Source organism: Crocodylus siamensis, chromosome 1 (assembly GCF_052110815.1).
Source record: "Crocodylus siamensis isolate JL-2025a chromosome 1, ASM5211081v1, whole genome shotgun sequence".
In the NCBI taxonomy this organism is placed as follows: domain Eukaryota; kingdom Metazoa; phylum Chordata; order Crocodylia; family Crocodylidae; genus Crocodylus; species Crocodylus siamensis.
Window position 1 is genome coordinate 209,605,802 of NC_143395.1, and position 26,735 is coordinate 209,632,536.

The 26,735-nt window shown below is 49.6% G+C and overlaps 3 protein-coding genes across 9 annotated transcripts in view; 1 reads left to right on the top strand and 2 right to left on the bottom strand.

Annotated features, from left to right (window-relative positions):
• KLHDC3 (kelch domain containing 3) overlaps positions 1-19,490 on the bottom strand; it is a 53,709-nt gene extending 34,219 nt beyond the window's left edge. The window contains exons 1-2 of one of the 7 annotated variants that reach the window (XM_090054222.1): positions 19,380-19,490; positions 4,367-4,613 (exon numbers count right to left, since the gene is read on the bottom strand). In XM_090054222.1, the coding sequence (XP_089910348.1) occupies positions 4,367-4,520 (154 nt within the window). In that variant the 5' untranslated portion in view covers positions 4,521-4,613; positions 19,380-19,490. The other 6 variants (XM_090054231.1, XM_090054250.1, XM_090054240.1 and 3 more) reach the window with 6 other exon arrangements.
• Positions 19,491-19,519: 29 nt separating this feature from the next.
• Positions 19,520-23,355, top strand: MEA1 (male-enhanced antigen 1). The gene is made up of 3 exons (XM_090054322.1): positions 19,520-19,938; positions 22,264-22,372; positions 22,574-23,355. Exons 1-3 carry the CDS (start codon positions 19,645-19,647, stop codon positions 22,735-22,737), a joined length of 567 nt encoding a protein of 188 aa, XP_089910448.1. The 5' UTR covers positions 19,520-19,644; the 3' UTR covers positions 22,738-23,355.
• PPP2R5D (protein phosphatase 2 regulatory subunit B'delta) overlaps positions 23,232-26,735 on the bottom strand; it is a 65,318-nt gene continuing 61,814 nt past the window's right edge. The window contains exon 16 of the mRNA XM_090054149.1: positions 23,232-26,578. Coding sequence (XP_089910275.1) covers positions 26,441-26,578 — 138 coding nt within the window. The 3' untranslated portion in view covers positions 23,232-26,440. The remainder of the gene's footprint in view (positions 26,579-26,735) is intronic.

Consider the following 26,735-nt stretch of genomic DNA (forward strand, 5'->3'; position numbering starts at 1 on the left):
GATCTAATTTATGATTTTTCCAAGGACTAAGGTGAGGCTGACTGCTCTGTAGTTCCCTGGATCCTCCTTCTTCTCTTCCTTAAATATGGGCACTAGATTTGCTCTTTTCCAATCATCCAGGACCTCTTCTGATCATGAGTTTTCTAAGCTGATAGTTGATGACTCTGCAATCACATCATCCAATACCCTCAGCACCCTCCTTTGGGTCCATCCCACCCAGCACCATAGACTTATATATGTCCACTTTTTTCTAAATAGTCCCTAACCTGTTCTTTCACCACTTTTGGCTCCTCATCTCCTCCCCAAACTGTACCGCCAGGTGCAGTAGTCTAGGAGCTGACCTTGGCTGCGAAGACTAAGGTGAAAAAGGCATTGAACACTTCAGCCTTTTCTGCATCCTCTGTCACTAGGTTGTTTCCCCCATTCAGTAAGGGACCCATACTTTCCCTGATCTTTCTCTTGTTACTCACATGAACAACTGGTGCCTCCTGACACTGGGGGGGCACCATTTGTAGTCGGCAGGCAGCGGTAAGCAGGGGCCACCTGCAGGCGCTGGTGACAGCCAATCTCGGGGGTGGGGAGGGCATGTGTCTCTGTGTCTCCCCTATGTGTTACCTATGGTTACTGACATACTTGTAGAAACCCTTCTCGTTTCCTTTCACATCCCCTGCTAACAAACTCCAGCTGTGCTTTGGCCTTCCTGACTTCATCCTTGCTTGTTCAAGCAATACTCTTATACGCCTTCCTAGTGGTTTGTCCAAGTTTCTGCTTATAAGCTTCTTTTTTGTGATTTAGTTTACTGAAGAGTTCCCTGCTAAGCCAAGCTGGTCTTCTGCCATACTTGCTAGTCTTCCTGCACATCAGAATGGTTTGTTCCTGCACTCTCAGTACGGCTTCTAGAAAGTACAACCAGCTCTCCTGGACTTCTCTCCCCCTCAGACTGGCTTCCCAGAGGATCCTGCCCCCGAGTTCCCTGAGTGAGTTGAAGTCTGTTTTTCCAAAGTCCAGGGTCCTTACTCTGCTGCTCTCCATCCTTCCCTCCCTCAGAATCCTGAACTCAATCAGCTTGTGGTTGCTGCTGCCTAAGTTGCCATCCACTAGTACATTCCCCACCAATTCTTCCCTGTTTATCAGCATCAGGTCAAGAAGAGCATGACCCCTAGTTGGCTGCTCCAACACTTGCATCAGGAAGTTGTCCCCAGTACTCTCCAAAAACTTCCTGGATTGCCTGTGCACTGCTGTATTGCCCTCTCAGGAGACGTCAGAGTTACTGAAGTCCCCCGTTAGAACCAGGGCCTGTAATTGGGAAACTCTGACTAGCTGTTTAAAGCGAGCCTCATCCACCACTTCCTCCTGGTCTGGAAGTCTGTAGCAGAGTTGTCAACTGTGGGTACACAGCGGCAGCTCAGAGAAGTGCGGGTACTTGGGAAGTAGCAGCGCGGGGGCAGGACCGCTGCCATCCATCACTCTGCATTGCCACCATGTGACATTTCCCTGCGCACAAGTATCCCTGCTTTTCTATGCCACCAGCTTTGCATCCGGCTGGCCGGGGGGGAAAGGGGCGTTGCTGACAGCTGGCTGGACGTGAAGCTGGCAGCGCGGAGAAGCGGGGGTACCTGGGAAGCAGCGGCGTGGGAGATGAGGTCGCCACCACCATCCATCACTCCATGCCACTGCTGCTGGGGAACGTATGCTGCTTTCCCACGCTCAAGTATCCACCCTTCTCCACGCTGCCGGCTTCATGTCCGCTGGCCAACAGCATCCCCTGGCACGTGGCAGCAGCACAGGGAGCTCGCATGCAGTGGCCGCCCCCACCACCATCTATACGCTCAGCACTACCGCCATGCACTGCAGGGGAAGAGGGTGCTGACAGCCGGCTGCATGTGAAGCCAGCAGCATGGAGAAGCAGGGATACTTGGGTGCAGGAAAGCAGCGCTGGGTGGGGCCACCACCACCATCCATCACTCCATGCTGCTGCCAGGCACCACTTTCCTGCACCCAAGTATCCCTGCTTCTCTGTGCCGCTGGCCGTCAGCACCCCCCCCCCGCCACTGGCACGCAGCGGTGGCGCTGTGTGTATAGATGGTGGCAGGGGTGGCTGCCATGTGTAAGCTCCCTGTGCTGCCACAGTGTGCTGGGAGGAGGGGATCCTGATGGCTGGCTGGATGCAAAACTGGCAACGCAGGAAAGCAGGGATACTTGGGCACGGGAATGCGGTGCCTGGCAGCAACAGAGAGCGTATACATGGCAGTAGCAGCCATGTGTGAGCTTCCCGTGCCGCCAGCTCCATGCCTGGCTGTCTGTCAGTCTAACATTCCCTCTTGTTCTGTGTCCAGAAGAAGTACCCACCAGGAGGGGTACTCTGCTTAAAAAAGGTTGAAAAGGTCTACAGCAAACCCTCACCACGACATCACCCTTGTTGCTCTCTCTTCTGACCCTAAACCGGCCCATTTCCAGTTTCATACGGGAGCTCTGAGCAATCCTATGGCTTTTACATAAAGTGCAACTCCTCCTCCTCTTCTCCCCTTCCTTTCCTTCCTGAACAGTTTATACCCATCCATGACAGTGCTCCAGTCCTGTGAGCTATCCCACCAAGCCTCTGTTATTCCAATCACATCAATGTTCCATGACTATGCAAGGACTTCCAATTCTTCCTGCTCTCTGCTCGTTTCCCAGGTGCATTTGTGTACAGGCACCTGAGGTAACTAGTTGATTGCCCTGAGTTCTCAGAAAGTACAAGAGCGCCTCCCCTGTTGCCCCACTTTCAGGTAAACCACTTCCCCACTTACCTCAGGGTTTTCCTTAATGTAGCACTGTGAAAGACAGCCATTTATTCTGTCCTCAGAACCTCACTAGGGTGGCTACATTTTTGGCTTCACGTTGGCACACACAGAGCAGTACGGTGTCTTTCCACACAGTGCAGTGCCACCTAGTATTGTAAGTGATTAGCACAGGCATGGCCCAAGATCGCTGCAGCACCACACCCCTTTGATGTTTAGGAATTGAAAGAGAGATAGGAAGGTAAGAGAACTCCAGTGAGCTCTGCTAGTAAAGTTTCCATCATAAAAGCTGTACTCTGTTGGTGCATCCCATAAGCAGCACTGTGTAGAGAGTGTTCTGAGGATAACTTGCAAGACATGATTAACAGGAAGCCAAGAGCCTGGGATCATTCCCAGGTTCACATGGCTTTTACCTCTTGCAAGCCACTGATCTCCTAGTTCCCTAAGTGCAAGTGACAGGATTTATGGAGGTATAAAAAAGAATTGTTCATTATTCAAAGGATGTCAACCACCCTTGAACAAAGCTTATCATGATGACAACTCTCTCAGACTGCTTCTCTATTAGAAGAGGACTGGTGACATGCTACTAGTCCACTCTCCATTGACAAATCAAGTGCTCTACAGAGTGATGAAGGAACCTCTTAAGGCAATGACTTCAACCTTTTTAGATTCAAGGCTCTCTTCTAAAACGTTGCTGAATTCGGCAGCATCCCATTAGAATACTAACATAAATATACTATGAATATTATAATATAAATAGTATATGTGTATTATTAATGAATATGTTATTAATTGATTGGATCATCATATTATATTCATCCCACTGCTACCACCGCTAAAGCCACACAGCTCCTTTAGAGCCAGACTGGGAAGTGTCTGTGGCCAGAGCACATGCTCTTGTCACAGCCTTTTCCAGTCTGAACCTGCATGGTGTCTCCTAGAAACAGAGGCACATGGGGCAGGGGGAACTGTCCTGCACACCTCTGTTTTCAAGAGGCAAGTCAGAACAGAACCAGGAAGAGTCTGTGTAATGTAGGCAGGCATGCCTTTATTACAGCTCCAATGTACTTCCCAAAAACAGGCACACAGGGCAATTTCACCCCACAGTGGCAGCACCAGTATTGGGATCACAGCACCCCGGCAGGTTTTGCAGCACCCTGGTTAAGAAACACCACAAAGACTTTTGAGATCTATGGGTATCAAGCTACAGCTTTCTCTCAATGCCCACCTGTTATTCCATCTTGGATTCCTGGTACACCCAGCCACCTCCACCCTCCAAAGAAGTCTAGTTTCAGTCACTTTGTCCTCACAACAGCACCATCCTCCATTATGCATAACCCTTAAGCTGGAGATAAAGCTTTGTACCTATAGGTGCATCACATAACAGAAGAGATTCCATCCCCAAGAATCAGTGCTTTCAAAGCTCCATGAGAGCTAGAAGGCTGCTTTGGTTTGGTGCCTTCTTAAGCAGCAGCAGGCACAGTAAGCAGACCAGCCAGAAAACTTGGTTTAAGAGAAATGGCAGTTTGACAGAATGACCAAACAGTTGTGACTTGCAAATCCCAATCTGTGCTTAGTGCTCTTACCTGCATTAAACACATGGACATCAATCTGCCGCAGAGTCTCGTAGTCTTCACCAGAGCAGTACCCACCAAAGGAATACACTTTGTGTCCAACAGCCACAGCAGCATGGTTCACTCTTCGGGGCCCACCTTCCAAGTGCACTGTCCACCGTAACATTCCTTTCTGTGAATGATCCGTCCTTCAAAGCTGGGGACACTCCAGCTTCATATCCAAAAGGCTGCCTCCATGCTGTCCAAGAGCCACCTAGTTCTGTGACAAACAGAATGTAATGCTCAGTAGAAGCATCCCAAACCCTCAGAATCTCCCAATGATCCCCATGTGCTACATTAGTGGCACTCAACCTCTGGGCTGAAGGCCAGATCTAGCCTGGGAAGCCATGTCATCCAGCCTGCGAGATTCACCATGAGTCTGGAAATTTGGTGGCAGGAGAGTTGTGGCAGCATTAATTGCTGTGGGGAGCCCCACAGGCTTGATGATATAGCCCTGCATGCTAGATCACTGGTCTGTCATAGGGTTGGCTCCCGCATGCAGGGCCAGCTCCAGCACACAGGTCCAGGCCTGCAAACCAGTCCATGCCACTCATCAGGCCCACAAGGCCAGATGCAAAGGAAGCCTTCCTTTCCCCTGAACCAACAACTTTCTCTTCAGATTTTATTTCCCATCTGGATAGAGGTGCCTATAAAAATCTTCACAACCTTGTTTGAAAGGAAGGCCAGCATAGGAGGAAGCTTCTTTAAGCACTATAGAATGGAGTAAAGATACAGTTCAACCCACATCAGTCTCAGTGAAGAAGGGGATCTGAACTGCTCAGGAAACAGTAGTATGAGTTACTGTGCAGTGATTAACTTAATGTGCAGTAAGTACAGTGCATTAATGAACATGTAGATGCACCCAGTATGTACTTATCTGAAATTAAAATTCACAGAGATAGTTACACGTTAGTCTGAAGTCAGGCATATGGCACAGCAGGGTAGCACTTTACAGACTAAGTTGTTCAGAGAGGCATGAGCTTTTCTAGGCTACAACCTATTTTGTCAGATGCTGTGAATGGTCCATAAACTATACCAGTGGTTCCCCTCCCCATGCCTCTAATTAGCCACCAAGGGCCCCACCACTTACCTCTGTTTGGCTATAAAGGATACCAGTCATATCACCCCCGCCACTGACTGGTTGTGAGGACTATCATGTGGCTCCGCCCTTCACTGGCAATTGGTGGAGAGGAGTAGGACCACATGACAGGCAGCCCTCCCAGCCAGTCAGCAGTGAGGGGCATGGTTGGCAGCCATTTTGCTGGCAGCTCTTTCAGTAGGTAAAGCCTCATCTTCTCTTCCCTGCCCAGCTGCCACAGCTTGCTCTGGAGAGCCAGAATTTTCTTTTCAATAATTTTTTTCCCCCTGTGAATTTTGCAGGCAATGCCAGATTTTGCAAAATCACGACTTTGGTAGGTCTCTACTAATATGTAGTGCAGTTAAAAAAACAAGTTATGGGAGGACTAGAACTTCAACAAGCCTGGAAAAGGGAAGTCAGTATAGCCAATGCACACTGTTTATGGCAGTTGCAATGAGATTCTGGGTCTTGGAGCCTTGCTTGGTCTCACACAAAATATTCAGAGCCACAAGGAAGATGGGGTTGCACATTTTGAAGATGGCTCCAGGAGTTCTGCAACTAAAGCATATTCCCCCCCATGGTATGGCAACCATCAGTCCTACTGGGTCATGGTGTATGCAAGAGAGGTCACCCAGACCTTCAATACATATGCCTAGGCAGGAATATGGAGGAGTGGAGGCTGTCCAGACCTTCCATTCCCCCTTTAGGCCTTTGAGAACAGAATCCAAAGGTCCCGACTGAGTCCAGATCTTAGGTGCCTCCATGGCTGCAGTTGTATAAGTGTTAGAGGTGTACCAATACATTGGTCCAATATAAAGAAAATTGATTGTATTGGAAAAATTGGCCTAACATGGCCAATAATTTGGCCAATAAATGCCTGCATGTGCGCACAGTCGCAGCACAGCATGCAGGCAGCGAGAAGCACAGCCCAGCAGCTTGGAGACCAGCATGCAGCTGGTAAGTCTGTTGTGGTGAAAAGGGAGAGGGGATAGAAGGGGCATGGGGAGGCAGATTAATGCCCCCTCCAGTGAGGGGGAGGGAGTGGGGCAGGGACTGGGGTAGGCAATGCTAAGCTGGGGTGGGTCACAGGATGGAGCCACAGCTCATCTGGAGGGTGCAAGGAGGTGGGCACTGCCACTGCGCGCACCCCGGGAGAACACGGGGCGGGGGGACTCATGAGCCGCAGGTCTACACGGGGAAGGTGGGGAGGGCTGCAGCTATGGGCTGGGGCCAGGGCTGTGCCAGGCTCTTCCCAGTGCAGAGTGGGCCTTGAGCTGGGGCTGTGCTCAGGGCAAGCAGCGGCAGCGCTGGAAGGGGGGCTATGGCAAAATTTGGGGTGGCCAGACCCCCCTAAGTTGCCCCCTTCCAATGCCACCACCATCTGCCCTGAGCACAGCCCCGGCCCAGCCCCCACCAGGAAGAGCCCAGTGCTGCCTCAGCCCCACTCTGCAGCTGCAGCCTGCCTTGCCCTGTGCAGATCTGGGGACACATCTGCCTGCCCCCGCCCCCCCCCCGGATGTAAGGAGGGGCAGGAGCTGCTCCCTACAGCCTGCACACCCTGGATTAGCTGTAGCTCTGTCGCATGCCCTGCCCTGCCCCAGCCCCACTCCTCCCTCACCTCAGGAGACATTGATCTACACCCCCCCCACTCCTGCCCTCCCCCCTCCCCTTCCACCACAACAGACTTACCAGCTGTATCGGAAATTGGATCAGTATCGACCCCCAAAATCTCTCCTGGTGCACCCTTAATAAGCATCCAGGAATCAAGCCCAGATCTCCTGTGGGGCAGGCAAGAATTCTACCACTGAACCACAGGCAACTCCAAGGCACAGTCCCACAAAGAAGCAATTTTAGAATTTGACAACTGTTGGTCCTTCCAGATAGCAGTGTATACATGAGAAGTCACCCAGACCTTCGATGCATATGCCTATGTAGGAGTTTTGGAGGAGGGAAGGATGCCTAGACTTTCCAACCCCCCTTTAGGTCACCAGAACCAAATCCAAAGGCTAGATTGGGTCCAAACATTTGGTGCCTCCATGGCTGTATTTGTATAAGTATCTGGGAACTGAACCCAAGTCTCTTATGTAGTAAGCAAGGATTGTACCAGTGAACTACAGGGACTCCAAGCCACAATCCCAGAGCAATTCTCAATGAAGAACAACACTAATTATTTTTTTAAAATGTTTGCATTAAAAATGCACCAAAACTTTCAGATGCCCTAAAAATCTTAGCTATGGGATGTTTGCCCACATACTTTTCTCATATCCTTTGATTATCAGAGGCTGATAACAAGGGATCCAGGTTTTCCATTCACCATGGAAAAACACAATAAAACATGGATTTTCTCTTTTTAAGGACAGAAACATGCATTTTCTCTTTTTATGATAAGAATTTCTTTAAAGGAGAAAAACATGGAAAATGGTGGGTTTTCCCTTGCAGGCTGGCAAAGTTCCATCCTGCAAGGAGCCAGGGGGAGTAAAAGGAGAGTGACCAGGCAGAAGGCACCACATGCACGTGTATGCAGGCAGCATGGAGCAGCTCCTTGCAAGGTAAGTTGGGGGGGGAGGGAAATGAGGCCCTCATAGGGAGCGAGGCAGGGCTGGGAGTGGTGCCCAGCTGACACAGTGTGTGGACCTTGGGGCCCAAGGCTGGAGCAGGAATATGTGGCTGTAAGGTCTAGATGGAGAGGGGGATGGAGCTGTGCGTGGCTTGTCATGGGGGGGAGGGGTGGCAGGGGGTTGGCTCCCCACTACTATGCATACTCCCAGGGGAGGGCATAGGGGGGCACATGACCCCCAGATTTGTCATGTGTGGGGGACAGATACAGGCTGGAGGTTGTGGGTTTAGGGCTCCCTGCCCTGTTGCCTTCCCCGCAGAGGCCTCCATGGCTCAGCATGGGAAACCCAGCGTGGTAGGGTGGGTCAGGAAGGGGAGGCTTGGTGCCATCACCAGGAGCCCTGTATGCTATGCTGAGGCGTCTCCTGCCTGCCTGGCACCAGAGGGGATGACAGTGTGGAGTTGTCACCCACTGCTGCCAGGTGGGCAGGGAACGCTTCACCATAGTGGTGCAAGGCTCCTGATGGCAGCTCCACGCTTCCTCATCCTGCCCTGCCACACTGGGTCCTACCCACTGGGCCGCAGAGGCCGCCAGGAGCAGGGTGGGGAGCCCCAAGCCCACAGCCACCAACCCACATCTGCCCCTACTCATGAGCTCCACTCCAGCCATGCCACCCATGGCAGGGGGGGAGGAGCCAGGCTCCATGCTGTGCTCGGGGTGCGGCAGCTGCCGCTTTCCATGGGCAGCGGCCAGGGCTCAGGCACTGTGGACCTGGGCCCCTGACCCCATAGCCGTGGCAGCTGTGGGCCCCCTCCAGCAGGGCTTGGGGAGTGGTGGGCTCCAGGTAGGGATTTAGGGGCACCAGCAGGGTCAGGGGGACTGTAGGTTGGGAGTGAGGGGCAGCAGCAGTGAGGGGTGCTGGCAGGGCCAGAGGGCTGTGGATCAGGAGTGAGGGGCAATGCTATGGGCAGGGCATCAGTATATCAGGTCTGATCAGCACCACGGAGTGAGATGTGGGGCGAGGAATGATATATTTAAATTTTTAAATATATCAATAAAAATTGTGTTTGACTGATACCTATAGAGAGGGAGAGGCATTTCATTTTAATTGCAGAAAAATGTGGATCTTGGGGTTTTAAAATCAGAGAATTTGCATTTTTTTAATCAAAGAATTTGTGATTTTTTTAAACAGAAAATCAGGATCCCTGATGATAACTGTCCTCCTAGATGCTCTTCAGCTACTCGAGTCATTAGCAACCCATAACCTGTTCAAGTCAAGCAAGAGATGCATATCTGAATAACATATCAAGAAATAATTAGCAAATGTTCAAGAAGCATGTTTTCCCCCTTCAGTTCTGACCATCACACTTTACTAGTTTACCTCCATACCAGCCTCTCCAAGTAGAAAAAAGGGAGGAAGGAAGACCCAGGAAACTATAGGCCAGTTAGTCTTACCTCGATCCTAGACAAGCTGTTCGAGAAAATTATGCTGGCACACACCCAGAAGGGGCCAGCAGGGGACTGCATGCTTAGGGGCAACCAACACGGGTTCATCAGTGGCAGGTCCTGTCAGACCAACCTGGTGGCCTTCTATGATCAGATCATTAGATGCAGGGGTAGCAGTGGATATAGTCTTCCTGGACTTCCAGAAGGCTTTTGACACTGTCTCTCACCCCGTTCTCATTAAGAAACTGGGGGACTGTTGTGTCGACACCCACACAGTCAAATGGGTTGCCAACTGGGTGAAGGGCCGCACCCAGAGGGTGGTGGTGGATGGGTCCTTCTCAACCTGGAAGGACGTGGGCAGTGGGGTCCCCCAGGGCTCGGTCCTCGGGCCTGTGCTGTTCAACATCTTCATCAGTGATTTGGACAGGGGGGTAAGTAGCACCCTGTTCAACTTTGCTGATGACACTAAGATGTGGGGGGACGTGGGCACACTGGAAGGATGCAACAGGCTACAATCAGACCTAGACAGGTTACAAGGGTGGGCAGACGTTAATAGGATGGGTTTCAACACAGACAAGTGCAAGGTGATGCACCTGGGGAGGAACAACCGGCACCATACCTACAGGTTGGGGAACTCCCCTCTTGTCAGCACGGAGGCGGAAAAGGATCTGGGGGTCATCATTGACTCCAAGATGAACATGGGCCGGCAGTGTGGGGAGGCAGTTAGGAAGGCCAACCGCACCTTGTCATGCATCCACAGATGCATCTCGAGCAGGTCCAAGGAGGTGATCCTCCCCCGCTATGCAGCACTGGTCAGGCCGCAGTTGGAGTACTACGTCCAGTTCTGGGCGCCGCACTTCAAGAGGGATGTCAACAGCATGGAGAGGGTCCAGAGGAGGGCCACTCGCATGATCAAGGGACAGCAGGGCAGGCCCTATGAGGAGAGGCTACGGGACCTGAACCTGTTCAGCCTCCAAAAGAGAAGGCTGAGGGGGGATCTCGTGGCCATCTACAAACTAGTCAGAGGGGACCAGCAGGCATTGGGGGAGTCCCTGTTCCTTGGAGCGCTACCAGGAATGACAAGAAATAACGGTCACAAGCTGGCAGAAGGTAAATTCAGACTAGACATCAAGAGGCGCTACTTCACTGTCAGGGCGGCTAGGATCTGGAACCAACTTCCAAGAGAAGTGGTGCTGGCTCCTACTCTGGGGGTCTTTAAGACAAGGCTAGACAATCACCTTGCTGCGGTCATTTGACCCCAGTGCTCTTTCCTGCCATGGCAGGGGGTCGGACTAGGTGACCTGCTCAGGTCCCTTCTGACCCTAGAAACTATGAAACTATGAATCACTAAACCCAGTTTAGAATGGACAAGCTTTCACAATGATTCCACAGGCAATGACGAAAGCTACCAAGTTAAAAAAAATAATTTGTTTTCATATGGGTTGTTCTCGTTATTGGGGCACTTACAACACTACTCTTTTGAACTAAGGTCCTTGCCTTCTTATCGGTATCCATTCTACATTTTCTGCCCAGTTTGTAACAACCCTTTTTACATCCTCCTTTGAATTACTGGTGCATTCAGACAGAAAGCCACGCTCAGTTGTGCAAAAAGACCACCACACAAATTACAACTATTTTCCCATTTTGATATATGGATAGTAAATCTATCTGGAGTGAAAACAGCAAGAGTAAAGTACGAAACTTTGGAGTATCAGGGTTTAAACTAAACTTCATAAGTGCCAGGAGTTAACCAGCTTATTCTATAACTACCATTGCAGAGTTCCTTGTCCCTTGTCCTGAAGTGCCTAGTACTAGCCAATCCTGGAGACTCAAGAAGTTTGGCCATTTAACCATTTCAGTGTGAGCTTAAGCTCTCCTTAGCCCTTTTTCCAGATCCTTGCAAGACACAAGAAGATTCATTCAGAAGCGTTAATAGGAAATTATTAAACTTTTAGCAGCAATGCACAAAATCCTTCTTAGTCCACAGATGACAATCATGAAACAGGGGTTTTACCTACCATATTTTCACTCACATAACTTGCACCTTTCTCCCCCAAATGAGCTGTAGAAAATTGCAGTGCATATTAACATGAGGAAAATGGATTTCCACTGCTCTAGGAATTTGTGGGGGAGGGGAGGTTGGGGAGACATAGCAGTAGCAGCATTAATTGCAGCAGCTCTAGAAGCCATGGCAATTAACGCCACCACCACGCACTTTTCAGACCCATGGGTTGCTCCCCTTCCCAATCACACACCAGATTGGCACGCAACTGGCCTCAGCATGCCAGATCCAACCCAGCGCATGGCTCTGGACCTGGCATGCCAGGTCTGACAGTTTACACTGGCTCCAGAGCCACATGCCAAGTCAGACCCAGTGCACTGAGTCTGGGACTGTATGTCAGGTCTGCAGGTATGTGCTGGTTCCAGGGCAGAGATGCCAACTATCACTAAATTTACTAACTGTCAGTTTAAAAAAAAATCAGGCCAAAAATGGTTGTCAGTAAAGTCTATTAAAAAAAACATTAACCACCAGTAAAAACACTAATCAACAGCAATGTGACTCAAGCTCTTGACAGACAGCACAGCAGTACTACCTGGTATCTTAATGGCAGCAAAGCACCCTGCAGCGAGCATTCTTTCAGCCATGTACTGCTTCTGTATTTGAAGCTACTTATAATATCTCTAGATCAGAGATAGGCTTCTTTGGGGGTCCATTCTGGGATAAGTGAAGTGAGGCTGGCAGAAATATGGCTGGGAGGTGGACTGGGGATGGGGCAGCATGGTGGAGGGTGCAGCCAGGGAGATCAGTATGTCAGGGTGAGTAAGGGGCTCCTGGTGGGAAGGGAAGGCAGACTAACCATACTATTTTACTATGGTTAGTGTTCAACACCTAAATTTGAATACAGTTCTTCTAACTGGGGTCTGGCAAGAGTTACATTTACATTACATAAAACATATCTATAGATCAGTAAAAACATATCAAAAAAAAGTCTTGCTGTCCATATAAAGCTTGCAGAATGTCAGTAAGAAAAATTTTCTTGGATTGGCAACCCTGCTCTAGAGCCACATGCTGGTTCCTACCCCATGAGCTGCCTCCAGGGGCTGCATTCTGCACCTAGGACCTCATGGTAAGTCTGAGATTGTGAGGTGAGCCTGGGACTGTGGCACTGGCTCTGGAGCCACATGCTGGATCCAGCCTGGTCTTGGTGCATAATCTTGGACTTGGTGTGCAGCTTCTGAGGCAGTGCATAAGGTTGCACCCAGCGTGTGGCTCCAGAGCTAGTGTGCAGTGCCAAGTCTGATGCACAGCCCCACGAGCAGCACATAGGGTCCGTCCCAGCAAATGGCTCTGGAGCCAAGACAGAGCTCCAGATTTGACATGTGGTCCCAGTCTTGATACACTGGGTCCAATCCAGCACATGGTTTTAGAGCCAGAATGCAGGGTTGGATTTACTGCACAGCCTTAGATCCAGCACATCCAGTCAAACTATGGGCCCAACTGATGCACAGGCCTGGCAGCAATGTAGGGAGCAGGCTCAGCTCCCTAGCTGTTGCCATTCACTTATCTCAATTGAAGATTTATTTTTCTTAGAGTCAGAGGGATAGGGCTAGAAGGGACCTTCAGAGGTCATCTAGCCCAAACCTCTGCCTGAAGCAGGATCATCCCTACTCAAACTATCCCATGCAACCATAATCTAAACTCTACATTAGACTACCCTCACGCCTGACACAACATAGACCCAACACCCTCACCTGCCACAGGTCAAGCAGGGGGACCATAGCAGCTAATGTCTTGCTTCTATAAAATGTTGTCAATATACACTCAAGGGGTCCCATGGAAGAGGCCCAGGCCCCCACTACAGAGGAAGGCAAAAACTCCCACAGCCCATACCAATCTGACCATGGGGAAAGATTCCTTCCTGACCCCAAATACGGTGATTGGTCTGACCTTTAAAAGCCTCTTTTCTTCAAAATCAAGGTGAATAATACATATGGGTACATGCTATATGCAAAAAACATGGTACTATAATTGCTGAAGAGATGCAAGTGCCACTTATGGAATGCAAGAGCAGCAAACAGCATATGCACAACATGCCTAAAGAGCCTCTCTTCCTTCACCCTCAGTGTCACAAGCAGGCATTGTATCCAATCATAATTGAATTTTTTACTATGACAGTTACCAAAAAAAGAAAACAGGAGACAGCTGGGTTTTAAGGTCTCCATTGCTCTTTCAGCATTAGCATCCTGCTGAGATTAATGGAATAGCTCAATTCTGAGAGCCAGTCACATTTAGAGGTTAGCTTCCAATCAGGACAGCAAACCTGATTTCAGAATACAAAAACTGAGAGCTGCAAAAGACAGGTTCTTAGTCTAAGAGTGCAGCATTTTTGTGAAGAATTCCTGAACACTTCCTGACCATAAAGTTATTTACAGTATGAGTATAGCTCTGGGAAACTACCTTTATTCCCTTCAAGGAAGTCAGCACGCAACCAGGTGGCTTTCCATCTTTGCCATAAAGAAACAGACCCAGAACCCTTCCTAACAGGTGTTTTGGTCTATCCAACTGTGCATCCTCAATTCTCTCCTTTAATTTTCAGGCTAAATGGGAAAACCCAGGAGGAAACCACTCCATTCCCCACAAGCCAGGCTTCTGTTATACCCTGGCAATACAGAAAGTAGATTCCTCAAACAGCAGAGCAAGCCTGCACTCATGGTTTCTGTGAAAGTGCATGAAGAGCAAAAGTCCCTACCATGCTGCTGTCTCAGTCCTCAGGGATCTGTATCCCTACAGAGGACAGCCACGAGGTTTACTTGCATTAAAAATAGCTCCAGCCAGCTTGAAGCAGTCCATATAGACTGTTCTATTTTGAGCACGCACAACTTAATGTTAGATCCAAGAACAGAACAACCCAGGTTTTTTACTCATGCCTGATATGAGTCATTACTTTGGCTATTTTTTCCAAGACAGTAGGATAGTACTGTCACCTCAAGCCTATATAATGGCTTTTTACTGCCAAATACTCTAATACTACCATCTCCTCAATGCCAGCACAGAGCAGATGATGAAAGCCACTGTACCTCCTAGCAGAGATACGACCCTTGAGGCTTGTTCAGAACACCAGGTACTATCTACAACTCACAGCCCAAGGAGGGAGAAGCTACATGTTCCTCTATGCAGTTATCAAAACTGCCCCCATTTACCAGATTTTCCAGGGTATAAGGCTGGATATTTCCCTGAAAAAGCAAGTCCTTAACTTAAAGATGTGTTTTACATACTGAAGGCATGCCATATATAAAAAAAATAAAGTTACTGTATTAAAGTATTGATCAAAATTCAAGTGAAATTTATGTTAACAAGCTCTCCCTGATCTCAATTTTATCTCTTTATTGGGGGGGGGGGTGATGTATTTTACACACTGGAAAATATGGCTGATCAATTCTTACTTCCTGCTGCTACGCTGCTTAGATTCCATGTCTACTAAATTAACTTTCCATCCTGCTTCTTTCTTAACCATTTCTTGTGAATTCCTTTGAACATTCTTCTGGGATACCCAAGTGAAAGAAACACTTGTGTGCCCACCCAAGATGTGGGTCAGCAAGCCTCAAAAAGGGAATGCAAAGGGTACCTAAAGTGCCCAAATTCATACCGCAGTTCTGACAACCGTGTCTCTGGGCCAGAACTTCCACTGACTCCATTTTGGCTTCTGCAAAGTAGCATAGCCCAGACCTCTCATGGAATGGTGCCTGAAAGTCAACTGGCTAGAAAGCACTTCATAAATACCAAGTTGCTGCTACTAGAATTGCCTGCAGGAAGGCTAATGATATAATACCCTTATTCTCCTGAATAGTTACTAATATCTGCTGCACAAATAAAGCTACATCTCAATTCCAGTATATCCCACACTTTCCCATTACAAATAGCCATACGTTGCCCCTTCCTTTTGCCAGACTCTGTAGCATGCGGATCACTACGCAAAGCTCAGGAGTCCCCTCCTCCAGATTCTCAGGACAACCGATGGAGCAACGTTGCCAGCTATCTGTAAATTTACGGACAGCCAGTAAAAAAGTCAGGCTAAAAACACCTGTTTTTAAAATCTGTAAACAACTGAGCTGTCCATAAAAAACACTAAGCAACCAAGCTTGACTGAAGCCCACTGGTTGGAAAGGAGCTGGAGATAAACTGATGAACAAACAAAACAGCAGTACCATCTGGTGTCTGAACAGGAGCACTTCATCCTGCAGGGTGCCTTCTCTCAGGACTTGGTAGATTCTCCCTCTCCAGTCATATGCAGCTGCTGCTGTTACTGCCATAGCTGTCTGTAATACTGCTGGGTCACAAGTAGGCTTCTTGAGGGTCTGCACTGGGATGGGAGGAGCAAGGCTGGCAGGGGTAAGGCTGGGGGCTGAAGCAGCATGGTATGGGTGTGGTTGGGAGCACCAGGGTATGGGGGCGACTAGGGGACTCTTGTAGTATGTAGCACAGTGTAAAACCCTTGCTGCAGCAAGCAAGGTTGCCAACCCAGTAAGTTCTTTTTACTGCAAACTTTTTACTGATAACCAAACTTTTTTTTTTTTTAAGCTATGGTTGGTGCTAAACCCCCAAATTTGGATCCAACCCTTCGAACAGGGGCCTGGCAACAGAAGAGTTACATTTACATGACATAAAACATACATCAGTGTCAGAAAAAGTTTTCAAACTGCCAGTAAAAAAAAAAATCTTGACACCCTTCCCTGAAGCATGTCATTTGCTATGTAAGAAGAGATCCCAGGGAGTCTGAGGGCAGCTATGACAGGCATGAGATGCTCATGGCAATAACAGAAACCTACTATAAACAGAAGTCATGAAGGCAGCCAGGAATTTCCTAAGCACTACTAGGCCTATGAACCACTCAGGAAAGGAAAACTGCCTCTCCCAGACCAAGCACATGTCTTTCCAGGATGACTGGCAAGCTCTCACTTCCAAACACCTGTTCAACCTCACTGTATCCCATTCACCTCCAAGGACCTCACTAAATCCTTAATTAGAACTCATACCCCATCCTGGTATCCATACATAATAGCAAGCAAGAGAGGATCAGCAGAACGCCAAGCTAGGTCTACTTGGTGGAAGTGCTTCTTTCCCAATTTAGCCCAGAAGACAGTATATCTAACAGAAAGGTCAATCTCAGAACCCCACCAAAAACTTCTGGGTATATGCAAGGGGAAAACACTTCACATTTCAATCTTCATCAGAACTTAACCGCCCGCCCCACGCCCAAAACAAACAAACAAACCACCCAACAACCTAGAACTTGATGTATTATCCCTTTTAAAACCTTATTAGAAACGTGCCTGTTTGGGGTGGGGAGGGGCACACCAGGATAAGAAGGACATAGGAAGTTTATCAGAAAGGGCAGTTTTCCTTTATTGTTCCTATAAAGAGTATCAATTTTGCTAGAATCTCAGAAGCACAAAGTACTAGCCTGTCACCTAAAAAAGCAGCTAGAAATGGTCAAGCAGAATAGAACTTTGGCAGAGGTTTGGTCATTAAAAACCTGGCACAGGTCAAAAGTTGGGGAGGGGGAGATGTCATCCTGCAAGATGGGTGCAAACACAGACATTCACAGAGCATAAAGTAAATCAGCCAGCAGTGCCCAATCCCTGCATGCTCCAGAAGTCCATGCTAAGCGGCAGGGAAACCTGAGTGATCTCATAATGTGCCTTCTGCACAGGTACAGGACACTGTTTTGGAGAAGTCTGGAACCTGATGCCAGTGGGGTTTCCCCCATCTAAACTGGGAACCAGGGTGGGACTATTCCCAACAGGGCACATCTAAGCACTGAGTCCAGTCTAATTTTAAACCCCAGGGCTTCCACCTCTTCTTTTGGACACTGCACAGCAGCCAGACACATCTCACATTCTAGAATACTTTTCTGAGGCTCAACTCCTGCCCTACTTCTTGAGTGAGGAGAGGGAACGGCGGGGGTTCAGCGAGGCTACAGCCAGGCCAGACCAAAAGCTCCCGATCCTGCCCGATCTCAGAAGCTAAAGGCCTGGGTCAGTCCCTGATTTCTGGGCAGCTCACCGACAGCTGCAGCAAAAGCCACCTGTCCTCTAGCCTGCGGTCAGGCCCCCGCACGTGCTCGCCCGCTGCTCCGGCTGCCTCAGGCCTCTGGGGAGAAGGAGGGAGGGAGCGGCGGCCCCTGACGGGGCACCAGAGCGCGTCTGGGGGCGGCAGGCCCCGGCCTCGGCCCCTCCTCCTGCCCCGGCCCCGGTCCCGCGGCACCTACCGACCCGGCGCGCGCACGGGGCGGCCGCCTGCCTGGGCCCCGCGCCGCTCCGGCGAACCCGCGCCAGCGGCAGTCTGGGACTTGTAGTCCGGGCCGTGCGCGCCACCCCGCCGCGGGGCAGCCCTGCCTGCCCCAGCCCGCAGCAGCCCCGCGGCGGGGGTCGCACCGCTGGACGCAGCCCCCCGCTCCGGGCCGTGCCCATCCCTGCCAGCTCCCTGCAGAGCGAGAGAGTAGAAAACTCACCCGGCCCCGGGAGGCCGCGAAAGAGCTCCTCCCCAAGCAGGCGGGAAGTCTCTCGCCTGGTGACGTTTGGAGGAGGGGAGGGGGGCAAATTTAGGAGAGAGGCAACAAAGCAGTGCGGCAGCAGGCAGAGGGAGGCCATTAGCCCCTACGCACAACATCGTGGGGCTCATCCCAGCCAGGGACAATTGCCCTGTGGCACTCGGGGCCCCAAGACTCTTTGGAGGCCCAAGCAAGGCTGCATTGTTGCCAGCAAAGCAGGGCTACTCGGGAACTCAGACTTCTCCCTCTTGGCTTTGTCCTGGGAAGAGGGGAGGAGAGACAGAAACCAAAGGGCAAGAAATCTTGCCCCAGACCGACTGAGAAGCATCAAAGGACCCCTTCAAAAAGGCCAAGAGAAGCCCTTGGAAGAAGGGACTAAAGGAACTCAGGTCGAGAGCGGTCTCTGGATGTTGAAGCAGCACTTCCTATAGTCTTGTAATCAGTCAGGATTACTGTGCAAGTAACTGCATGCCGGTAAAGCGAGCAAGGCAAGGTTGAACGAATACGGGCATCCATGTGCACCCACACACGGACAAGCAAATCACACAGGCTTAAGGCAAGGGGCTTTTTGCGTTATCTTGTATTGAACCAACTGTATATTGAGAGACACTGGAAAAGTTTTGGCCATGAAATGCCCTTCTTTGAAGCCAAAAAGGTTGTCTGGTTATAGGGCTGGTTCCATAAAACATACCACCAAAACCCTTACCTCTTGTATGTTTCCTGGACCAGCAACAACTACACCAGCGCTCCAAGCCTTCTGCCGCATGGGCGTAACCTAGTCACTGGCCTCTGAGGGCTATCTGGCACAAGCGGTGTCATAGGGATGCAGACTGCAACAGGTGCGTAAACAGGGCACCTAGAGCAGCAAGGATGCTTGGGAGCAGTAGTGACTCCCAGCTGCCTGTGGTGCAACTGTGTGGCTGCAGCACCAGTTGCTATTTTTCCAGTCCCCTCCCCATCCCAAACTGGGGCCTGGGGTTGGTGCCCTGGTCACCCTGCACTTTAGAAGTGCCCTCACTAAAGTTTAATTGTGACTTCTAATCCCAGCCTTAGTTACACTCCTGTACCACAGGCTGGCCTAGCCCAGCATCCACTCTCTCACAGCCAAGAGTTCTGCTTTGTGTCCTCTCGTGACACCCTGGTTATGAATCTACACCCTACACTCCTATTCCTTTGGTCACCTCCTGCTGTCCCAAGACATCCACTACCACGCTTTTAGTGGTCCCCTCCTGGCCATTGAGGGCGGCTGGTAGCTCAGATGGGCCTCGCCCCAGTGTTATGATGATACAAAAATACACCTGTTTTTCGCACCGTAAGGAAGACCGTCTTCCTGTTCCGCAGACGGCCACTCACCCCTGCAGGCAGCCGCGGCGCGGAACGCGGACGTGATCTCTGACACCGAGCTCGGGCGCACGACTACAAGACCCAAAGCCCCCCTCTGTGACACCACCCACATGGGATAATGATGCCCTTCCGCTTCCGGTACGGAACAGGAAGTCTTTTCCAGTTCCGGGAAGGACTCGCGGCAGGTGGGCGTTCCCTTCCTCTCCTCGCGGGCGGAGGCTGCGGGTTGTAACGCGGTGCCTCCCCCGCTTCCCCCCGGCCCGCGCGCTGGCGCATGGACGTGGCGCTGGGGCTTGCTCAGGGAATGGGGCCGGAGCGCGTCTGCCCGAACCAGCACGAGGACGCGGGGCCGCAGGAGGCCCCCGAGGGCGTCCCGGACCCCGTCGGGGACTGGAGCGGCGAGGAGCCGGAGGAGGAGGAGGAGGAGGAGGAGGAGGAGAGCGGTGACTACTTGTACCAGCCTCTGAACCAGGATCCGGAGCAGGGGCCCTGGGAGCAGAGCCCGCCCGCGGCTGAGGAGGCGACGGGCAGCACGGAGCCAACCCCCGGCATCCAGGAGCGGCTGCAGGTAGCGCGGAGCCGTCGGGGGCGGGGGTACAGGTGCATCCAAGGGAGGGGCACTTATCTGGTGGGATGGGACTTCAGCTGCCTCAGGCGACAACGATGACATGCGAAAGGCGTTGGGAGGAAGCAAAAATCGGAGAAACCAGCGCCTCCACGTGAGGCTTGCATGCTTTGGGAAGGTGTCCCCGAAGGCTGCAGCAGGGTCTGAGCCCTCCCACTGCTCCTTGGGAACACTTCCTGAATCACATAACTCGACCTGTGTAGCCCAGGCCTCAGCACATTGTATTTGCAGACTTATGTCATTCTTTTCACAGATAACATGAGTTTCTGCAGCACTTGTTTCTGGTGCAGCCAGGAGCAAATGCAATGTCTTCACAACTTAGCTCTGTTGCTTGCTTTGCCCCCTGCAGCTGTTCAGAGAGAGTGATGGAAACCAGACTGTTCTGTAGCCTGTGCTAAGAAAATGTGTGTTCTGTTGCTTTTAGCAGCCAGACACTATCTAAACTGTAGGGTTGTGCTAGCAATTCTGTGCTGAGAGCTTCTTCCTCCTCTCAAGAGGTAGAGACTCCTACTTCAGAATATATGCAGCCAGGCACCAGCTCCTGGAGATGATCCAAAGGGGAGAAGGGGCCCAGAGGCAGTGTTTCAGAAAGTGTAGCCAGTAGACTGCAGACAGTTCCTGGATTGGTTCCTCTGGAAAGACTGCTCTGTAAACAACAAGTGAGCATGCATTGCTGGTTGGACTGGACTAGGAAGACTCTGGGTTCAAGCCCTACTAATGTTTTGTGATGAAGAGAGGAGGGGGCAAAGGAAAATAGCATTAGGACCCTGGATTGACTGTTGGAATGACTCCATGATGCAAATAACTTGAATCTTGTGTTAGCCAAAAATGCAACAGTGCAGTATTAACTGTAGCTTTCTTTACAAAAGCAAGAGTAGACTTGAGGTGCAGGTGACTGACATGATGAGCAGAGCGGGCAGATACTTGTCAACTTCTGATCCTTTTGAAGCTTGCTAAGCCAGGGCTGACCAAGCTCTGGCCTAGAGCTGTGTCATCCAGCCTGCAGGGCTCCCCATGGGTCTAGACCCTTGGTGGTAGGGTAGTGGTGGAAGCATCAATGCATTGCTGCCATTGCCTGTCCTGCTGCCAAACTTCTAGACCCATAGGGAGCTCTTCAGGTCAGATGGTGATGTGGCTCTGAGTGCCAAATTGGGCCAGTGTACCGGGGTAGGGAGTCAGATGAGTTCGACACCACTGGACTAAACCAGTACTCCTAGGAGAAAATTCTCATCCATAAAGGTATAACACTTGCTTGCAGGGGTTGAATGCTTTAAGATGCAGCTAATGACTTGTAGGCCCTTTGGGTGAGACAGATGCTACACTTTTTAAATATTAAAGGCTTGAAAATGTTTCAGAAACTTAGCATTTCAGCTGTTGAACAGGCATCTCATCCCTGCTGGAGTGCTTCAAAATAGCTCCTTGGCTGCATGCAAGCAACACCTTCTCCAGCAAGGGGACTGTGGTGATTTGCAGTATGGAGGGTGGAGCACTGTGGTTCCCCCCGTCCCCTGCTACATCACCATAAGGATGACAAAGTATGCAGTATACAAGAAGTAATGCTCTCTTAAGTAGTTCCTCATTCCAAGAGATTTTTGGAGTACTTGAAAGGCACTTGAAATTATTCAAATATGATGTCTGCTTACACTTTTTCACCAGCTTTAACCCCTGCTGAGCTGGGGAAGCGTTAAAATTTTCCTATGTGGTAAATATTTAGATTTGGCCTCTAAATAAGATGACATAGTTCTGGATTCCATGTCACAAATGCAATGTGATGCTCTCCATTAGACTATATGCTCTTTAGAGCAGGGCCTGTCTCTTCTTGTATGTTTGTACCACTTCTGGCATAAACAGACATGCTTGCATTGGGCTCTCTAGTGGCAGGTGCTGCAACAGTAGTTAATTGCACTATCATCCTGAGGGCTAATAGTGGTGACAGCAACATGCAAGGGGAGGTGGAGAAAGAACCAAGCTGAAAGAGCTGCAAATCATGACTTTTCTTTAAGAAAAGAAAAATCTACAATCTGTGAGTTTGGAGCCACGAAGTGGTGGTTTTGTGTTGTTGAATTCTGGGATTGGAAGTATTGGGAAGAGTACTGAGGCAGGGAGGTGTTTCAGGAGAGTGTGCACTGAGGAGCTTGGTGCCTGAGATGTGCCATAGTGAGAATGCCAAAGGGGTGAGGGCAGGAGGAGATGCTAGGGGAGAATGCAGCAGGGAATCTTTGTTTCTATCCTGGTCTTTGAAACTTACAAAGATTTTGTGTGCTGCAGATGATGAGGCTGCACCTGCCAGATCCTCCAGTGGATAGCGAGGATGAGGAGGAGGCAGTGGCAGGAGCTGGAGCTCGGGGCAATCAGAGCTCCATACCTATGGATCCAGGTAATAGAACCTCATTTTTTTTCCCCTTCATTCCACACTGGAACCAAGCTTTTGAGGGGGCTGGAGAAAATCAGCTCCCTCCTTGTGGGTGGTATATCAAAATAGAGCTGAGCTCCCAGCCTTCTGTATGAAGGCTTTGAGGTTGCATGCTACTCACTACTGGGATGGCTAGTTTCATGCTGTGACTCTGTTTGGTTTTAGAACATGTGGAATTGGTGAAAAGAACAATGGCCAGTGTGAAACTCCCTAGCTTGGGAATCCCAGCGTGGGCCAGTGAAATCTCAGATGAGCAGTGGAAGGACATGGTACAGCGCACCCTGCAAGCCAGACAGAATCGTAGCATCTCTGCGCCTGAATGGAAGTGAAGTGCAGAGCCAGTGCCAGGAGCCTGGCTGGAAAGCCCACAGTGCTGAGTAAATAGCACTACCTATCTCCCCACTTCCACATCCAGTTAAGTGTGGGAGGCAGATGACAGCCTCTTCTTATTCTCCAAACTGGTCAACAACATGGGTTAGTTACCCACAAGCACAAGAGTGCTAATTTCTCTTTGGACTGTTTAACACTAAACCCATTGCTTTCCTTCTTCCCCTCTTCAGCCTCTGGGTGACTTTGTTGGTTCTTGTGGTGTCCTTGCATCGGCTCTGTAGTAGTGCTCTGGCTCTGCTTTCCTCAGTCCACAGGCTCTAGCCAGGTCAGCCAGTGAGGAATGCTGGACTCATACTAGATCCTCTATGATCCTTCTTTGTGGAGGGGGGAAAAGTAGTTGTTTTTGTTTTTCCCAGCCATGTATGTGCTGACCCTGTCCGCAGAGGACAGACATCTGTACAGTGCCATGTCACATGCCCTGGAGTCTAGTGTGCTGTCTTTTCAAGAGATCCATTTTTATTTAGTTCTGTACATATAGGGACATCTGTACAAAATTCAACACTTTCATACTATGTAATGCTCTACTGAAAATAAAGTACACCATATGTACATATGAACTGTAAGCAGCTTAATACTTGTGTCCAGGGGGTAAATGCATTGTTTAGTTTTGCTTTGCCCTCCCGAGGAGAGAGCTATGTGATAAGTGGAAGAGGCAGCTCCAACTCTGTCCATGTGGCTGAGAGGTGGGGAGGGCATGGGGAGAAGTCAGTGCTAATGGCAGGGAACAAATGTACAAAAACAAGCTATGGTGTGGCAGACAATGCCCAAGAGCTGCATGTGTCACAACAGTTCTATAGAGGTGTCAAATGCATTTAAACCTTTCTCACACCACCCCCACCACTCAGCTTTCCCGGACAGTGAAATTAATAGGCAAACTAAATGTCATGTGATAGTGCTAAGCATAAAAGACTCCCTGACCCAAAACAAGATTTAGAGAAGTGGAAATAAGCCAGACAGCTGCAGTACAAAACTCAAATGGAAAAGGTAGTGGTGCTCTACTCTTTACAAATAGGGTGGGGTAACTTCTTTTTCCCTGTCTTTCCCCCAGTGAATCTAGCAGGAACTAGAGTCCAGCCAGAGACCAAATCTAGCCTGGAATGCAGCAACTGCCAACTCCATCTCTTCCATTGTCAAAGTGCTTCCCTGCTGTGGGCCCAGGCCTCCAACTTGCACTGCCTGCTTCTCAGTCAGGGCAGCTAGTGGCACCTTCCATAGCACAGCAGAGATGAGTTGACAGATAGCTTGGGCAAGTGCTCTTGTCAATATAGTGATACCACACCAAGGCCCACCAGGCATATTAGTTCCTCCATGGTTGTAGGTTCCTTTTGTAAGTTGCAAGAGGGAAGGAGGAGGAGAGGATTGTTGGGATTTAGCAAGTCCTCTGCACCCCTTCCCCACCACTTTCTTTGTAGCAAAGTGAAAGCCACACCGTTATAAGCAGCCATATGCCGAACACCATGCCAGGCACAGGGCACATATTTTACAACTGGTTGTGAACTCTTATTCATGCTGAAGGTAGAAACTTCTCCAGCATGTAATTCGTGGGTCACTAGATGATTTAGCCCACAGGATAAAGCAGATGGGTGGTGCTGTTCTATTTGTACTGAGAATCTTTACTTAATGAGGGTGTCATTTTCCATCCTCTGGCCAACAAAGGCAAGTCTGGCAACGACAAAGGGATTTCAAAGGAAAAGAATGAGCTGGAGTGGAAGGAATGACTGACTTGGGAGGAAAGAGCTGACTATAGTCAGAGAGTTAGTAGTGTATGTGTGAAGGGTTTAAACAAGGAAGAAGAACTTTAACATGAGTTGTGCAGGATAGGAGTAAGAGTCCTGGTGGGGGGATTAATGAAGGGAAAAGATGGGTTGAATGTGAGCAGCAAAAGGTATGCGTTTAGGGAGAAAGCTCTCATGGGAGCACCTGTCACTAAGGAAGTAAAGCTGGAGAGTAGAATATGCCAGCAGAGGACATGATCCACAAGGATTTTTCCTTCTGTGATTTTTTTTTTCCATGATTCTGGAAGGCAACTCTTAGACCAGTAGCAACAGTGCTTCTGCTGACTCACTCAGGAGCTATGTTATAAGAAAGAAGCAAGGCAGCATTTTATTAAAAATAAGTAATGGAGAACAGTGAATTTACCCTGCCCATAAAAAACATCTTTTCCAGGCAAGGGGGACATCTGGAGCACAACGCTCAAGAGAACTGCCCAAACACTATAGCATACTAACCACTAGCCAGGATGAAGGCCCTGGGCTACTGGCAGATACAGTCCTACTTATAAAAGCTGGTCCCTGATGTGCTACATAAGAACTAGCAAGGGTCCCAGACTGCCATGGATGCCACAATAGAGTTCAGCTGAGATAGCTAACTAAGCTTGTACAGATAGGGCAAGATGAACCCTCTTTATAGCACCTGCAGAAGCAACTGATTCCTAATAATTAGGTCTATGACCCCAAAGCACAGAGACAACTGAATACTCACAAGCTTACCCTGGGCCCATAACACATGCCTGTCACTTGACTTGCAGTGAGTTACAGCAATCGGCACAAGCTTCCTGGACACCTTGGCCTGCATACAGGTAGGATGCAGATGCAATATGGCAACAAAAGGAGATCAGTTCCACTTCTGAGTTGATTCAGCAGAGGAGTAATATTCACCCTTTGGTGACTGCCTGGGAATAGCACATTAAGTTTGGGGCCCCTCATTTCCTCAGTGGTACTGACAAGCTTTCAGAAACTGAGGAGAAAAACAAAAAGTCTGAAGGAATGGACGGAATTGCTCCTTAGAATAGCCTGGATGACACGCATCTTATAGGGAACTTTCTAAAGGAAAGAGGGTGAGACTGATTGCTTTAGGGATAGGAGGAACCTATCCTTACATTTAGTAGCATTTGTGCCTACATAATGCTTTCATCTGGACATTACAAAGTACTTCATCCAGGAAAGAATTAGCCTCACATCACAGAAAGGAGAACAGAATGGAGGGACTCCATTAAGGCGGACCAAGCAAGGCTTCTGCTACATGAGACAATTGAACTTGAGGAATCATTGCCCAAAGGCAGAGGTGAAAATCCACTTCTAAAATGGGACATCTAGAATGTGACTGGAGGCAGCCTTTGAGAACCCACTTGAATTATCCTGTCCAAATGAAGAACAAGATCCAAACCACTTGAGCATCTGCTGTCTTTCAGTTCTGGGGCTCTCTGCTGTACATGTGGTACAGGGCTGTGCATGGAGGGTAATACATGGACAGGGAAGAACCACATTGTATTTTATGGCTGGAAAATTCAGTCCAGACATAGAATTCAAGAGGCTTTGGTCCCAGGCTGTGGTTTGGTTCAGTAAGCAGCAGGAAATTATATTATTCCTGCCTGGAATGATATAGACATGGACGGGGTGAACTCCCTTTGCACGTGCACACAAAAAACAGCCTTAGAGGAAAAAGCAGGAGGATGTGACAAAGTGATGAGATACAAGGTACAACGTAAAACCAAATCTACCCTGAAGGGATGAGAATGGGGTGGAGGACAGGCACAGCTCACCATGTTCATTCCCTAGTTATACATTAGAACCAAGTGCATTTTTGTGTAACCCCTGGGGGGAGCAAAGGGGGCCAGGCCTCCCAGGGCAGTTCCCTAGCCCGTCAGAGCGCCTCCTGGCTTGAGGTGAGGAATTCTTCTGCTCTCTTGTGGGCCTCCAGGGCTTTTATAGTATAGACATCCTGAGGAAGCTCAGATTTCCGATGCAGCAAAACTTTCTCCTTCTTTATGTCTTTCAGCATCTACAGACAAACCGAAGAGTGTCAGTGACCAGTTCAGGGGGGTTAGAAGGGGGCTGGCTGGCCCCTTCATCCTGCAGAAACATGGGTGAAGAGGGAAAGGGTCACATGACCCAAGGTCCTCTCCTTTTCCCAGCCCTGAAAAGCAGCTCCAACCCAG

Coding starts and splice junctions, on each gene's coding strand:
- MEA1 (XM_090054322.1), top strand. CDS start 19,645: ATGGACGTGGCGCTGGGGCTTGCTCAGGGAATGGGGCCGGAGCGCGTC. Junction 19,939..22,263: donor GCATCCAGGAGCGGCTGCAG/GTAGCGCGGAGC, acceptor TGTGTGCTGCAG/ATGATGAGGCTGCACCTGCC. Junction 22,373..22,573: donor CTCCATACCTATGGATCCAG/GTAATAGAACCT, acceptor GTTTGGTTTTAG/AACATGTGGAATTGGTGAAA.